General features: G+C 38.1%; 1 protein-coding gene and 1 non-coding gene across 2 annotated transcripts; one reads left to right on the top strand and one right to left on the bottom strand.

Moving 5' to 3' along the window:
• Positions 1–565: 565 nt before the first annotated feature.
• On the bottom strand, positions 566–7463 carry kcnk10a (potassium channel, subfamily K, member 10a). The gene is made up of 7 exons (XM_061270752.1): positions 7235–7463; positions 4789–5171; positions 3667–3784; positions 2717–2877; positions 2239–2431; positions 2006–2148; positions 566–1655 (listed from the first exon to the last, which is right to left on the bottom strand). Exons 1-7 carry the CDS (start codon positions 7284–7286, stop codon positions 978–980), a joined length of 1728 nt encoding a protein of 575 aa, XP_061126736.1. The 5' UTR covers positions 7287–7463; the 3' UTR covers positions 566–977.
• Positions 3203–3274, top strand: trnaa-agc (transfer RNA alanine (anticodon AGC)). Its single transcript has one exon. It is a non-coding gene; the product is annotated as a tRNA-Ala (tRNA).
• Positions 7464–14276: the final 6813 nt, after the last annotated feature.

Below are 14276 nucleotides of genomic sequence, written 5' to 3'. Positions count from 1 at the left end.
TTTCTCTTGTATTTAAGATTGAACGGCGATAGCACCTGGATGGGTGAAAATAATGAGAAAATGGCAAACTGCCAGAAGGGTAAAATCTCAAAGCAACTTTATCTAATTGGGGAAAGAAAATAACTATAAATTTTTCATTTTTGGAATCATAAACATACAGTAATCCCTCGTTTATCGCGGATAATTGGTTCCAAAAAGTGAAATCCGCGAAGTACGGTCACCAACAAGAAGTACTGCGCAAGCTAACGAGTTAGCGGAAAGATCCTAATTCACGTGCTAATACGTGAAAACGGACTTCTAAAAGAATGTAAATGAACATTCGGAACAATACGACATTGTCCTAAAGGTTAGACATATGTTTCCTCACTTTAGAAGTTTTATTTTGACTTTTAAATGTTTTTTTAATTTTGAAAAAAAATCCGCATTGTAGTGAAGCCGCGATAAACGAAACGCAAAGTAGCGAGGGATCACTGTAGTTCCTAAAATTTCAACTATGAACTGACAAGTTCATTTTATAATTAGAGAATGTTTCAACACAATCTTTGCAAATACCATAAGTGCGAGGACGCAAAATGTAATTAACCATCCATTTATAAACATATATTATGTTTATATATACTACACCCCTAAATAATAACGTGACTTGGTAGAACTGGATGAACTTAGAAACACAATTAAAATTGCTATCCTTTGACGCGGTAGTTGGGAGCTGACTTAAGTGATCTGGTATCACTTGACAAATTAAAAATGCACAATCAATGAGCATATTTTGCATTATTACACTGGATCTTGGTGAAGCCAATTTAATGAGTCATATCGTTAGGGCACAGTGATTACTGCACGTCGACGGAACAGTATACATATACTGTAGCACAAAGAGGCAGGCATTATTCCTGCTTAAGCACATCGTGGTAAAAGAGAAAACCCAAGGCACAAATGGTGACATTTTAAAACATATTGTTTCACCAAACACACTCTTATGGACTCATCTGAATATCTAGCTCTTTCATTTCAAGTGTTTCATCATTTTTGTTCTCTTTGGTTTGCTCAACAATAAGCCCATTATGTGACTTGTAAGCTTCTACAAACAACGGAAATTCAGACAAGCTTGTATTACACTCTTTGTCTTCGGTTTCTTCGTGTTCGTCATCCCTGGTCTTCTCTTCGTTCATAACGGTTGTGCTACAATCAAAGGCGGCCGTCATCCAACCATAAGCTTCGCTATGAGGACGACGAGTTTCTTCTGTGATGTTCTTCTTCAAGTCTCTATTCTTGTTGCGTTTTGCCAACTTGGTGACAGAACTTAGGCGATTAAAAATATTGTCCTCAGATGTGGTTTGGTGGTTGGACTGAGGGTCGCACTGGTCAGTGCCCTTTAGTCGAAGATTGTTCAATTTAGTGTCAATACTCTCGTGGGAGGAGGTTTTGTAGCTGTTGGTGTCTAGACTGTTGAAGATGGCTTTGCGTTCTGGAGAAAGCATATCCATGGACACCGCACGTTGATCCAAGCCAAGTTGTCGTTTTTCCATACTTCGGATCGTGGCAGCTCGTTGTAGTTTGTCGCTGACCTCAACACTCATACGCCGCCTTGTCTCTCTTAGCTCTGCTCGCACATTTGCTTTCCACTCTGCTGCGTGAGCCTTGATTCCCCCAACCTTGGCATAACAAGACACAAATTATTGATTATTATTTATTTATCTGTTTATTAGTGCATTTGACATGTTTCGAAAGACAATCCAGCAGACATATTCAACTGAAGGTCACCTGTTTACCTTCCCGTGTTGCAAAATAATTCTTTCTAAACCAATTCAAAATACCACTGAATGATGTAAAACGTAGGTGTCAAACTCAAGGCCCGGGGGCCAGATACGTCCCACCACATCATTTTATGTGGCCCGCAAAGACAAATTGTGCATCGACTTCATGTGTTATAAACTATGACTACAATCCGGCTCGCGACAAAAATGAATTTGACACCACTGATGTAAAAGATCTGAGTGAATACCTCTTCTTTGGTCTTTTTGGATAGTACCCTCAACCAGTCGCCAATCATGTTGAGCACTGCAGCAAAATAGGCCAGACCACCCAGGATCCAAAACCACACAAGTGGTCTGTACCACTTGCGGTACTCAATCCTCCGATTTCCGCCTAAAAGAAACAAATGTAACAAAAATATTTCAGACACATAAGCATTGTCACTCATTTAGGTTTTTTAGTTACAACAGAAAATCATTTCACCTGCCACATAGTCTCCTATTCCAACAGTAGTCAAAGTGATGACGACAAAATATGTCGACTCCAGAGCTGTCCAACCTTCGATGTATTTGAAGATCACAGCTGGGATGGTCACAAACAGGATGCAGCCAGCCAGGATGAAGAGGAGGGTAGATGCTACTCTGATTTTAGTTTGACTGATTTGGTTGTGTTTGTTCTATCCAGGAGAAATCACACACACACAAACACACACACACACACACACACAATAAAAAAATGGTGCAATAATAATGTTTTTAAATTATTTTTCTTAGTCTTATTTTATATACCTTTATCTGAAACTTGGGTGTTATATTACATATAACAAAATGGTCCAATAATAATGTTTTTATATTATTTTTCTTAGTCTTATTTATTATGCCTTTATCTGAAACTTGGCTGCGTAAAAAAACCCCAATACTATATATATAAATATATATATTGTATACTACATTTAACTTACCCGAAACATCTTCTCAACTTTGGCAATACTTTTGACAAATATGGTCCCGAGCTGGTCACCAACCCCTGCTAAGAGGAATCCAAAGAGTGGGATGCCAAATATTGCATATAGAATGCAGAAAATTTTTCCTCCCTCAGTGCTTGGAGCGATGTTACCATACCCTATGAAAAGGGAAGATAAGGTCAAGATCATTTTTTATACAAATATACAAATCAGAGACTAGTAAAAACTGTTGTTTTTAAAATGGTTGTAAATATTGGAAGCAATATCTCAATTTTTTTTAAAAGTGAAAACAATTTGTAATTTTAGTAATAACACAAAGTCGATGCAAAATTTGTCTTCACGGGCCGCATAAAATGATGATGGGCCGTATCTGGCCCCCGGGCCTTGAGTTTGACACCTATGCTTTAGAAACTCAAACTGTCACTTTTTCGTCATAGCTTCTTTCGGAGGGCCATTTTGACTTTCTGTTTAATGCTAGCAAATGGGGATGTAGCTCAGTGGTAGAGCGCATGCTTAGCATGCATGAGGTCCTGGGATCGATTCCCAGCATCTCCATGTTTTGGTAGCCCAATCTGGTCGCTGGTCCTCCCACGGTTAAATATATCAGTGGCTACATTAGCGATTCAGCCTCTTTGCTGCTAACATAAAATGGATAAACATACTCCATGAGCAAGTACATTATTTAACTATGGCAGGGGTGTCAAACTCATTTTTTTCACGGGCCGCATTGTAGTCATAGCTTCTTTCGGAGGGCTATTATGACTGTCAATCCAAATAAATATGTGAGCACCTCATATTATATACAGTAAAAGCTACAAAACAAACTGACAAATAACTCATTTTCAAATCGGACGAGTAAAAACTGGTCAACCAAAATGATGTGGTGGGCCGTATAAGGCCCCCGGGCCTTGAGTTTGACACCTATGCTTTAGAATATTTCATTGTACCTATAGTTGTGATAACTGTTCCAGCAAAGAAGAAGGCACTACCCAGATCCCAGTGGCTAGAATTATAAGAAGTATCACCCACAGGATTCACCCCAGCATTCACAGCATCAACAGAGTGCTGGGGAGAGAAGTCAAGAGAGAGTCAGTATAAATAGTTTATTCCATTTTAGAACGTATAGTGGGTTGACGTTGGGGTTGACTAACTATGCTCCAGTTCCCTATGACTCAGTGGTACAGAAAACGGATGGATAGTCGGGAATAGGATTATGAGATCACAATACATCAGCACCTCATAAAAATGCAATAAAAACTTGTCTTTGAGGTAAGTCTCAAGACAATAATATCTTAAGTATAGCTTTTATATTTTTCCTCAAGGGAAATGGTGTAATATGGTGTAAGATTATTTACTGCAGTGATATAAACCTGCTTTCAAGTGCAATATAATGATTCACCTTTTCTAAGGATTGCATGAACAGAAAAAAGCAATATGGAAATGATCAGATTTGACATTTCCAAAGAGAGAACAAGCAAGACAGAAAGGTTAATTTATGCAACAAATCATCTTGAATTATAAACCATGACTGTAAAGGAGGCAGCAATTTTACATATCTGAAAAAAGGTGCTTATAAATACATGAATAGTAGATTTGAAGCAATGTGCCGGCGGCTGTTATGGTCACATGACGCTACAAAGCTATTTTGGACTGTTTATTCCAAGACTTTGGCTCCGAGAAAACAAAACACCAGAGTTGAATTTTTTTTTTCCAGTTCTATACTTGGAATAAGGAATGAATGGATTATAAAATGATGACACAGAGTGAAAAGGTATTTTTCCTCAAGTGAGCGCTTTACTAAAGGACTATTTCATCTACTTATTAATAATCATTCAATCCATGATCATTTTAATTTAAACTAAAATTGCTTCCAGGTAGTTTCATCCCCGAATAGCCATTTTATTTTATTTTTTCAAGGTAAAGTGTGGTTTTATCGAATTACAGAATGACGGCACGATGTGTTGACGATAATGGGGTCTGATCGATTAGAAGCTAAGATTTCACTTGCTTTAATTTCCTCCCTCTCCTGCTGAGGTAAAACTGGAGTATCGATCGGTGTCTGGTCTTACTTTGATGATGGCCTCCAGCTCATCTGGGGACACACAGGGATGTTTTTGAAGGAATGCTGCCTTCTCTGCTGTGATGGTGATCTTCTGGTTGTTTTCAAATGGCTGCTCTAGTGCTTGGAACACCAGTCCTCCTGCCACCAAGTAGGCCACCACCACCACAAAAACCGCCAGAACCGTCTTAAGTTTCATCATGGTAAAAGGAGCTGCACCTTCTGCTACTGCTTCCATGCTGGCTACCATGCTCGTGGGCCGGGAGATGGAGAGTCGGGGTACAGAACAGCCCATTGGGTTTTGCATGGTAGCCACGCTGGCATGCACCAGGCTGGATTGAAGCATACCTGGCTGCATCTTTTTGGGTGGGACCAAATTGGTCTGAACTGCCGCTGAAGAAACATAAGGGGGAAAAAAATTGACATTCTGATATGAAACAGATGAATTTTCAATTTGGCATAGGATATAAATTGGCAGGACAGCAACTGTTTCACTAACTGTGGTAAAACTGACATTTGCATCACGACCACTATCTGTTTTTCTATCAGAGCTCCCACAAAACAATATAATGCACCCTTTAACAGCTTTAATATGCAGTAACTGTCTTGTTATACAACCTGTAAGTTCTCATCTAAAGCCTGTATCTCACTGAGCGTCAAAGGTTTATAAGATAAAGCAAACGTAGCAAATTTTTCTTTAATCAGGTTTGTTCAATGTTGAAAATAATTCAAATAGTTGGAAAGACATTCAGTAGATATTCCCAAAGTTGAAAACAAATTGAAAACCTTCGCTACGTGCGCACACAATTGCAAACCTTCACCACTCGGTTAGATATAAGAAAAATGTATGAGAATAATTATGCGACAAAATACTCCAACTCAATATTTTCCCTAAAAACATTTACCAAGAAAAATAGTGTCAACAATTGACTTTCCGAACACTTACCCATGGTCGCCTTGAATGCTAACTGACAAAAGAAGCTAAATGACTGTCCTTTTATATCAGAGTAGTGTCCTGACCTTACCCTGCCTTGTGTTTGAAGCACATTACACATAGCAGGTGAATAACTCCCGAAAAAAAAAAAAAAGTGGTGCCAGCATGGTTAAGTGTAGCCTTCTGACGGTTGCATCTTTTTATTAAAATACAGTGACTTGTTACCACCTCTTGAGGATTAAATCAGAATACAAAAACAAACAAAAGGCCTACTAACAATGTATCTGTCAAAAAAATATAATATAAAAAGATATAAAATAATATATATAAAATTATATATAAACTATATAATACAAACATTCTATATATTATTGTACCGTAATTTTCGGACTATAAGTCGCGTTTTTTTTCATAGTTTGGGTGGGGGGGGCGACTTATACTCAGGAGCGACTTGTATACATATATATGCTTTTTTTCACTTTTTTGGGCATTTTATGGCTGGTGCGACTTATACTCCGGTGCGACTTATAGTCCGAAAATTACGGTATATATATTATATTATATACATTTCTATTATTTACATATAAAAATAATAAATAAATAAATTCATGGAATTCTCAGATCTCCCAATTTTTTCCAAAATACTGCATTTAGTAACTGATTTGACCTCTTTTGGTTTCCTCATAGAAATGCAGTAGTATAAGAAGCATGTTGCCAAATCTCACACCTATCAACAACACACTTTGCCTCTTTACTGTGTCACAAATGCAGTGGAATTGTGATTGTGTATTTCCAAAAATTATTCCAAAAATGACAGCAGTGTAATTTGATATTTCTAGTAAGTATATGCATTTCCTGTCAGGGGAATGATATGGTGAATTGTGACCACTCTGTCGCATATGAGTGACACCTACCACGATTGTTCGATTACTTCGAGTTACGTAATCATTCGGTTGCAATGTGCCTGGCTACAATTTTCCCATTTTCCCAAAAGACATCTGATTCAAAAAGAGGTTGAAATTCATCATATATGTCTACAATATCAGAACCTGCCACAGCTGGATGAACATGAAGATGCTGTGATAGGACGTGACATTCATGCAAGATTTCAGGAGGATGTACCCATAGTGGATGAGGTAATGCTAAATACAAAACAGCAGTGGAAATCTCTCCACTGCGCCACACTGAAGCCATTGGATTGGCAATTGTTTTCTCACCAATTTTCTGCTTTTACTATATAAATATTAATTTAATTAAATGGAAGTGATATGCCGCAGCTATTGACCATAAACTCCACCATGCAGGCTGAACCTACACTGCTGTATTTTTTCTTATTCATTTTTCATTCCCAAACCTGAGTAGAAAAATATTCGTGGATGCACATGTATTAAGGCAAGAGCCGCATACTGCAGCAATTTGAAAATGGACATTTCATAGAATGAAGTTAAAATAAAGTTCAAGCAAAACTAATCAGTTTAGTGGACTCCCTATATGCATAAACAAAAACAATTGACAGTCTAACCTGGTGACGGGCTGTTCCCTGGTTTTCTTGGTTTTTCACTGGGAAATTTCATCTTGGAGGTCCAGGCTTCTATAGATAAATCTATATTTCTTTAATATCTTGCAGCTTTTGCAGTCTTCCACGTTGCCTTTAACCGAGAAAGGATGGAGAAGGGCAGCGAATAAAAACACATCCTATACGGCGAGAGTGTCTGCTGTAGTAGACTGGAAGGCTTTTGAGATGCGGCTCCTCTTCCTCTTTTTTTACCTATGGCGCACCGCCACTGCATCAGCATCGGGGGAGTCAGGAGTAGATAAACAACGCGCATGGACTCGAGCGAGGAGGAGACGTACGCTTACATTTTGGCGGATTTTATTGGACGCACGTCGTGATCGCGCTGCGCCAACTGCACTGCATCGTGCGCATAGTATCGTCGCAGAAACGTGTCTAGAGATTATTACCCGATGACTGCTGCTCAAAAAAGGGAGGATAGGGTGGGGAAAACAAAGGGCACATCGAGGATGGGAAGAAAGAATGAGGAGAACAGATTGTAAATATTATTGCTGCTGCTTGAGACTGAAGTATGTTACACTGGTGCTATTCAGAATTATAGTTTTTACTGACCTATAGTTGTATTGTGTGTTGTAGGTGTCAAACATAAGGTTCGGGGGCCAGATACGGCCCGCCACACCATTTTATGTGGCCCGCGAAGACAAATTGTGCATCGATGTCATGTGTCGATATTAAAATTACGTCTTTATTTCACAAAATAGAGGTATTACTAGCAATTTATATTGTCTTTTTTTTTTTTTTTTTTTACAATATTGGAACAGTTTTTACTTGTTTCTTATTTTAAAACTTTTTATTCATCAGTTTGTTGTTGTACAGATAAATATGATGAAACTAAATAGTACTGAAAACAGGTTGCATGTGGTAGATCTTCAATGAAATGTTATACTCCTGAACGGCTTAAGAAATAAAAAAACATAAACAACAATATTTTGGTGCGCTAGACTAAGTGCTGAATATATGTAGATGGAAAATATCAGTAGTGGACATATTCTTAACATTTTTATTGTTCAATTTTTTCAAAATGTATTTGTTTTGTTATAGGATGGATTTTTTTTGTTAAACTAATTCAAATGAAACAAATTAGAAGTTATATAGCGATTATTTCACCGCTTTTAAATTTTTGTTGTGTATCATACCTTTTTAGTCTTTTTTAAGTTATATAAATTAATTTGACAGCTGCTGCTTGTTGCAAACAAAGTTGGTGTTACATTAAAACATTTTGCAAATTTGTCTTCAGTCTCTGTGATCCATAATGTTTTGTGGCTGTTTATGATCTGATTGGTGGTGATCCCTGATTGGTGCCCCTCGTTCTCAGCCGACCAATCAGTGCAGGGGAGAGTCGCCTCATCAAGGTGCGCTGATTGAACCTGTTATACAATGATCATTCGTGGCGGTTTATTATCTGATTGGTGGTGATCCCTGATTGCTGTCATTCGTGCTCAGCCGACCAATCAGTGAAGGGGAGAGTGGCGTTAACTGTGATTGGTTAAAGACGTGCCACCAGGTACACTGATTGACCCTGCGTGAATGAGTGAGTTGTGTTGCATAGTCAGTCTTTTTATATTGGCTTGTGCCACTGCGGAATTCGGTTTACGACGTCCTAAAGTTACGCTGTTTTGTGTTTACGACACGCGTATCATATATATTTTTTTATATTATTATTTCATCTCATATATTTAAAGCCTTTTTTTCGACTTAAGCGGTTCTGCGGCGTAAGCGTCGTATAGGCGTCCTAAGATTCGTAACTCGGAACTAGTTGGTCCGAATACACAGCGGACTGGACTGTTGCGTCGTTACTCTCTTCCAGTGTGCAAGCAAACTACAGGAATAAAGGTAAGTAATTGTTTTCTCTTTTTTTATGACTGTACTGTTTCTATTTATTACTGTTCCGACTTACACTGAAATTCGGTTTACATTGCCGCGTAGGAACGGATCAGCGTCATAAACCAAGGACCACCTTGAAGTTGTGATTCATTTCTTGAGGGAATGTATGCTCATTAGGTACACTTATTGGCGTGTGGAAATCTTCAATAGCCAAAAAAAAAAACAGGCAAACAGCGACCGTACTGCAGAGATTGCTTTTATGGTAAACAAAGTCGTTCCCAATGCTTATCTCGAATCAAAATGCTTCTTTTTGCTCTTACTTGTCCATAAACAGTCACACACAACATCACACAGGCAACTTAGTCACAGGCCATGCCACAATTTTGTTCCTTTATTCCAACTTTTTCCGTCATTGGTCTTGCTGGAAAGATAAAAAATAATCATTTAAAAAAATAAATGGTGAAAAAAAAAAATCATATCAACCGTTACAATGGCCCCAACTACTAAAACTTAGAATATAATGAAATATTACTCACAGGAAATAAGAAAAATGGGTTGGATAGTGTGCCACCAGATTTGTCCTGTAGATGGCAGTATTGCAATACATACCGACACCCAGTTTGCCTTTCCGACTGCACCAGATCTCCCTCATTTACTATCATCATTGCATTCATAGGCAGTTTAGACGTCCTCATTGAATTTATCCCAAGCTCTGTGCCAGAGGCTGCAAAAATGAGTAGATACTTTCTTTGATACAATTACACTGATCTTTGAGTTTCATTGAAAACTACTTTAAATGTTAATATATGACTTTCACTTTGTCTCAAATGTGGTATTTAGTTCATTGCTATGTCATCCGGCTGTTAAGTTTAAGTACCCCCTCACGCTGTCTGTGCCATCATGTCAGAATACATTAAAAATTGATGACATATCTTTTCACTACATTCCATTAAATTGAACCCTATATCTCTGGATCAACAGATGGACAGTAAAAAAAACTACCAAATAAAGATAATAATTGCAATTTATAAAGCCACTGATATCATTGAGCATCCATATCTGGTTGATTTATGGACATTACGTCAACACACACAAAAAGAAGCTTAAAAGAGGATATTCAATGCAGAGTGCAAATCCACACACCACGGATGTGTTCAAAAAACCGTCCAGTGAGTCTTTGTTTGGAATTAACAATTAAAATGATCCAATGGCAACATAATGAGATGGCTGGCTTCTGTCCACAATGCCCAAGGGAATACAATATACACACATGCACACACATTGAATGGTTAATGACCACCCAGATCTTTAGTGACAGTACAAAGCAGATCCAAAAGTAATGAAAGAAGGGGATTTTGTTGTTGTTGTTGAGAAATAGACAAGATTTATTTTTATATTCATCACTGAATGCCATGCAGTCTCTCTTACTGCTACATTACTGGATGTTATGCACTTGAAGTTATTTTATTACTTGTTGCTAAACTCTCATCGCTATGCAATTTTACCTGATTAATGTCACTGCAGTATTAGCTCGGAGTTAGCATTAGGGTTAGCTCTGCTTTATTGTATTACCCCTATTACCAAAATGAATCTTTTTACAATATCATAAAAATCCATATATAAGACGCATTGGACTATAAGCCGCAGGTTTCAAAGCGTGTGCAAAAATGTGTTGGTTTGTCTCCACGTATTTTTTTAAATATGTAAAGTCACATTAAATTAAAGAAGTAATTTTTCTTACCACACTGTGCTAGATAAGGATTTTTTAAATAGGCAACGATATTCTCCTGTGTCCAGTGTTGGAGATTACATATCGCTCCTGTGTTTTCTGTGAGGCTGACTGCTACAGGGTGATTAATGTGTTCATTTCCCATTATTAAAGACTAGAGCAGCGCTGCGGGCTACAGATATAGGACCTCGTCATAAATCTTAGCCAAATGAACAGTCAAATAATCGCTCATCGAAAATGAAATCTGGGCTCATTAATACTGACACCCAGACTGGGGGATGAGAACACACACACACACACCGACCAGTCTCGAGCATGAAGTCACACATTCGCATGAATACACACAAAAATAGATAAACAAAATGTGGACTTGAGGGGGATTTGGTCTGGTCTGCCACCTTGGCGCACCACTCAACAATGACAGGCTGATCATTAGAGGAGCACATGTACACACACACACACACACACACACACACTCATGGGCTCATTGTGTGTATCTTAGCTCCCACACACAAAAAGGCAGTGACCCATTAGTGCAAGACAAAGGGATCACAAGCCACAATTGGAGCCATAAATAAGATCAGTGTTACACACACTGAGTTATGTTATGTTGATCAACGGATGACGATCACTTTGAAAGCATTGGAAAGAACAATGAGGAAGTCGGCCGCTTGCATCTTACATGGCTTGCTTCATCTCGAGTGACGGGTTATCCAATAATAAGGGAGCAGAGCAGCAATGGGTACGTGCATGCTCTCAGCGTCATTGTTATTTTGATCAACGGATAGAAAGTGATGACAATCACTTTGTAGCTTCTGATTCAGGGGTGTCAGTCTTTTTTGTCGCATCGTAGTCATAGTTTCTTTTGGAGGGCCATTATGACTGTCGAGCCAAATAAATGTATGAACATCTCATGTTGTATACAGTTTAGGATGCAAAACAAACTGATGAATAACTAGTTTTGAAATTAGAACTGTTCACATTTTTAAAAAGATGAATGGTAGTAAAATTGTTAGAAAAATCTCAAATTTTTTTTTAAAAGGGATGACAATTAGGAATTTTAGTATTGACACAAAGTCGATGCACAGTTTGTCTTCGCGGGCCAAATGTAATTACACTCTGGGCCAAATTTGGCCCACGGGCCAGAGTTTGACACCCCTGACGAAAGTGTCTTCCGATGTCAACTTTTCCATCATTTTACACACACTTCCTCCTATTTTGTGTGCCTGTAAACCAGTTATTTTTGTCAATGACTCGATGATCTTTGTTGGTTTTTTTTTACATCACATGAATTTCTAATAATACGTGAAATATTTAATGTGGTTTCATTCATTGAGGTTACAGGTTGAGTGGCAAAACTTTGGGTAGGGGTGGCCACCCCTTGCAACACCCTAAAATCAGTAATTCAGTTCAGTATATCTAGACCACAATACAGTAATCCCTCGTTTATCGCGGATAATTGGTTCCAAAAAGTGAAATCCGGGAAGTACGGTCACCAACAAGAAGTACTGGGCAGGCTAACGAGTTACCGGAAATATACTAATTCTCGGATTTCGAAAGGAATGTAAACGAACATTTGGAGCAATACTACATTGTCCTAAAGGTTCGACACATATTTACTCAATTTAGAAGTTTTATTTTGACTTTTAAATGTTTTATTAATTTGGAGAAAGAAATCTGCGATGTAGTGAAGCCGCAATAAACAGAATGCAAAGTAGCGAGGGAGAACTGTATCACATTATAACTAACCAAATGTTTGTATATTTTCCGTAAAGTACAGTCTCTCATTCTGCATGTTTGCATACTATAACACAATCTTTCTCTCCCACATTGATGCAAATGCACCCACTTCCAACAACAACCACCCCACTCCACTCTACTCCACCCCACCCCTTGCCCCTGCTCCCCATCCACCCAGGTCTCTGCTGCCCTCCTTTCTCAGTCAGTTCTGACAATGCTAATGATTCTCACTGGGGTACAGGATGACGGGTGACAGAGGCAGCTCGACCGAGACTGTCTGAGGATGGTAGGGAAGGGGGGGGGAGGAAGGTTGACGTTACAATGGGTGGGGTGGAAGAAGAGGTCAAGGATGGTGGTGCACTGGCCCCTATTTGGTGATGCGTCGAAAAAGATGCACATTTGCCTGACTAAATGGTAATTTATTACATGTATGACAGGGCCTGACACTCTGAATCAGCATTCATTCAGATCTCATTGGCTGGCCGGGTTTGTGTGGGGAGGGATGAGGTAAACAGAAAGAGAACATAGGGAGAAAGAAACAGAACGAGCATGGAAATAATATGCAATGAGGAGCGACGTAGCCCCCGGGCATGGAACATGTTTTCCTTGTTTCCTTATCATTAGTGTATTTCTAATTCAAATGTATGTCTTTAATAATTCACACACGGCATATCAAAGAATAGGGTGGAATATTTTTCTATGTTTGAAATAAAGTACATGCAAGAATTATTTATCCTGAGAAAATGCTTCGACCATTCATTTCCTGACAAATTTGGGAGAGAAAAGGTTGGCAGGATTTTATGCATATGTTCACTTTACTTTAGACAATATTGTTCATGCATAATTTTAAGATCATATGCATACGTGTTGATATAAAGTAAAGATATAAACAGTAATTATATTAAAAAAAATAACTAATTAGTTCATTCATACTTTGATGCCTGAACATGACTTTTAACATCTGTAGATGATAATTATTATTAAAAACCTTAACAGTATTTAAATATTTACTGTCTAGTAATGATCACGATTATTATTGTTTGCTATAAGTACTATTTAAATTAAATCATCAAATAAAATTAATCTGAATCTTTACTGAATACACACTATACACTAAAATAATCATATACTTGAAAGTTGGAAAACTCCTCCACCAGGTTTCAGTGCCGAGCCTGGAGGCAAGAGTCAAGTCGTAGGCATACTGACCGGAAAGAGTTTGTCATTTTAAAATAAAGGCACAATAATTGAAACAAGCAAGTGGGGGGCATTGAAACGTTCTAAAAATAATAATAAACCTTCAGCTACATTACAAACTTTTTCTGTATTTTCTTTACTTTAGTAGAGTGGCAATCATTGAAATTAAATAAAAGAATAATCTCAGGACTACCAGTAACTGTCCATGAGACATCCATAATGTCTAGTTGTCATATAAGAAATAAACAATTTGCTTATTCATGTTTTAAATCATACATAATGTATTATTCATTTGCACAATACAGAACACACGTCATGGCATTAACTGTTTACAATTGTAAAACTTTTATTGTGAAAGCAATAACCGGAAATTGCTATTGTCAACGTTAGCTGTGGTGTGTTTGAATCCAGCCTTCACCAAATTCCGTCATCAGCATACACTGCAGTTCTCGCTTCATATAAGTGGATCCTCAGCCAATCTGCGAGCAGAGAGCGTGTCGGCGC

The sequence above is a fragment of the Syngnathus typhle genome, linkage group LG22 (genome assembly GCF_033458585.1).
Source record: "Syngnathus typhle isolate RoL2023-S1 ecotype Sweden linkage group LG22, RoL_Styp_1.0, whole genome shotgun sequence".
Taxonomy (NCBI): Eukaryota; Metazoa; Chordata; class Actinopteri; order Syngnathiformes; family Syngnathidae; genus Syngnathus; species Syngnathus typhle.
The sequence above is the reverse complement of the archived record's forward strand: the minus strand, read 5'-3'. Positions and strand labels throughout refer to the sequence as shown.